General features: G+C 54.3%; 1 protein-coding gene across 1 annotated transcript; it reads left to right on the plus strand.

The window, feature by feature from the left end:
• Positions 1–649: 649 nt before the first annotated feature.
• On the plus strand, positions 650–1,810 carry DQ04_04511050 (RNA-binding protein; the record flags this gene model as incomplete). Its single annotated transcript, XM_009313626.1, has 1 exon — positions 650–1,810. The coding sequence occupies one exon, from the start codon at positions 650–652 to the stop codon at positions 1,808–1,810; it is 1,161 nt and encodes a 386-aa protein (XP_009311901.1).
• Positions 1,811–2,313: the final 503 nt, after the last annotated feature.

The raw sequence follows: 2,313 nt of genomic DNA on the forward strand, positions 1-2,313 counted from the left end.
AAAAAAAAAAACAACAACAACCAAACATACAAACCAAAAAAACGGCATGTGTGTTTTGTGTGCTGAAGTTCTGCGCGGCCTCGTGCCTCTCCCTGAGGGGGGCGGCTGCACATACCACGTCTTGTTACTTCTTCGTCCCTCTTCCTCCTCCTCCTCCTCAATCTCGTGTACATGGGGTGAATGGATCGGAAAGGAGCAACCGTGACACGTCATTGCCACGCACTCAAACAGGCATAACTACAAGAGAACAAGCATCAGCAGCGCGAAGGGTTAAGCGACGTACAAGCCATCAAGCAAACTAAAAAAGAAAAGTGAAGGAAGGGAGCAACAAGACAAGGAACATCCTCCAAATAAAACAAAAAAAGGTAGGATACAGCAGACAAAGTGCACAGAGAAGAAGAAGAACTAACCCAGCCCTTTAGAAAGGTCGGAAACCAAAGAATTAGAGAGGAAAAGGACACATCAGGAGGACAACAAGGTCAGACAAAGGTGCTCTAAGGCACACAGCATAGCATTCACCTGAAAAGGCCATCTCTTGATTTCTCACACCGTCCAGTCTTTTTCTCTATCTTTAATAAGTACCGATATCAATAAGAACTGGAAACTGTTTGGAATCTTTGTCATGCAAAACGAACACATTGGAGTTGAAATGCTTAGCAACGTGGAGAACTTCAACCACGCGTCCTTCTTCCCACCACAGCAGGGCGCCACCGATGCCGTCGATGTTGCACATGAGGAAAACATCAAAAACACCGACAAGAGTCCGATAGGATTGCCTACAATGATGGTGGAAAAGCACACAGATTCCCAACTGGCATTAGCGCTCGACTCCTGCATGAGTCCATTTTCACGGTCAGCCAGCAGCAACATAATAGAGCCACAGCTGCGTCAAAGTGGGAAAGAGGGCAGCTACGCCGACGAGAGCCTGTGGATAGGTGAAGCTAATTTGTCCATGACCGCCAGTGGAACCTCTTGGTTGGTCACACCAGCTGACTCATTGCTCTCAGGAGCAGCGAAAGGGAACAACCTTAACCAGGCGACACCGGGAAGCGACGCACCGCGCCTCTCAGCGCGAAACAACGTATATGTCAGCGAACTCCCATTGCACTGGAACACGGACAAGCTGCGCAGCGTCTGTCTCGCCTTTGGCAACATCGTGTCTGCCAAGGTTGTCCACGACAGCGCTACCAACCGGTCGCGTGAGTACGGCTTCGTGATGTTTGAATCCGAGGAGCAGGCAGCGCTATGCGTGCGTTCACTAAACAATTGCCTCATGGACGGCAAGATCCTTACGTGCCGCTTGGCCCATGAGCGCGCCATGCCGTCCTTCGCCAACACGGACCGTGTGGCGTGGAGCACGTCGCCTTCAACTCCATCGCCTGCAATTGGCTTCGCCACGCCGCAGCAGCAGGCGCTAGAGTCCATGCCTCTTCTCAAAATGCGATCCACGGAGGAATCGGCACCGCTTGTGTCACAGCCACTGAAGCCGGCCCTGTCCGTATCCGTGAGCAAGCGCGGGTCGTCAAGTCTGCGACGGAGCCGTAACGTTTTCCTTCAGGGGTTGCCGCTGCACTGGAACACAGACAAACTGCGCAGCTTGTGCGGCACATTTGGCAAAGTGGAGCTGGCTAAGGTGGTGCGTGACGCCACAACNACTGGAACACAGACAAACTGCGCAGCTTGTGCGGCACATTTGGCAAAGTGGAGCTGGCTAAGGTGGTGCGTGACGCCACAACGAGCCTGTCATGTGGCCACGGTTTTGTGTTGTTTGAGAACGAGCAGCAAGCGACGGCGTGTGTCGATGCGTTAAATGGGTTTGTGACGGAGGGGCGTGCGCTCACATGCCGTCTGGCACCCGAGAGGCGCAGTCCCACATTGTCCACCGTCTCGACGAGTGACTTCACCACATCACCGGTGCCCCAGCCGTTAAACCCTTCAGGGCGAACGTCTGTTGCAACAGAGCCGCTCCTCAGGTCCACAGCGAATGTGTTGTCTCCGCAGGGGATTGTGGATACGGTGGGTGTGCCTCATCCCCAGTTTGTGCCCACAGCAGCCTACGGCAAGTGGTCCACGGTTGGTGTGGCCCCTACCTGCTCAGCGTCTGGCGTACAGCATTTATCACCCCACGCCGCGGTGCTCTCATCACCTGGCCCCTCTTTCCTTGGTCACACCGGAGTGACCGCACAGCAGCTCCAACAGCCGCAGCCGCAGCAACAGGGAATTGTCTCATCATCCTTACCTGCAGGTACACCAGTGATGACGACGGTAGCGGCGGCGACCGTACCAGGCATACCAATGCAGCAGCAGCAGCAG

This window comes from Trypanosoma grayi (genome assembly GCF_000691245.1).
Source record: "Trypanosoma grayi strain ANR4 Tgr_451_V1, whole genome shotgun sequence".
Lineage (NCBI taxonomy): Eukaryota > Euglenozoa > Kinetoplastea > Trypanosomatida > Trypanosomatidae > Trypanosoma > Trypanosoma grayi.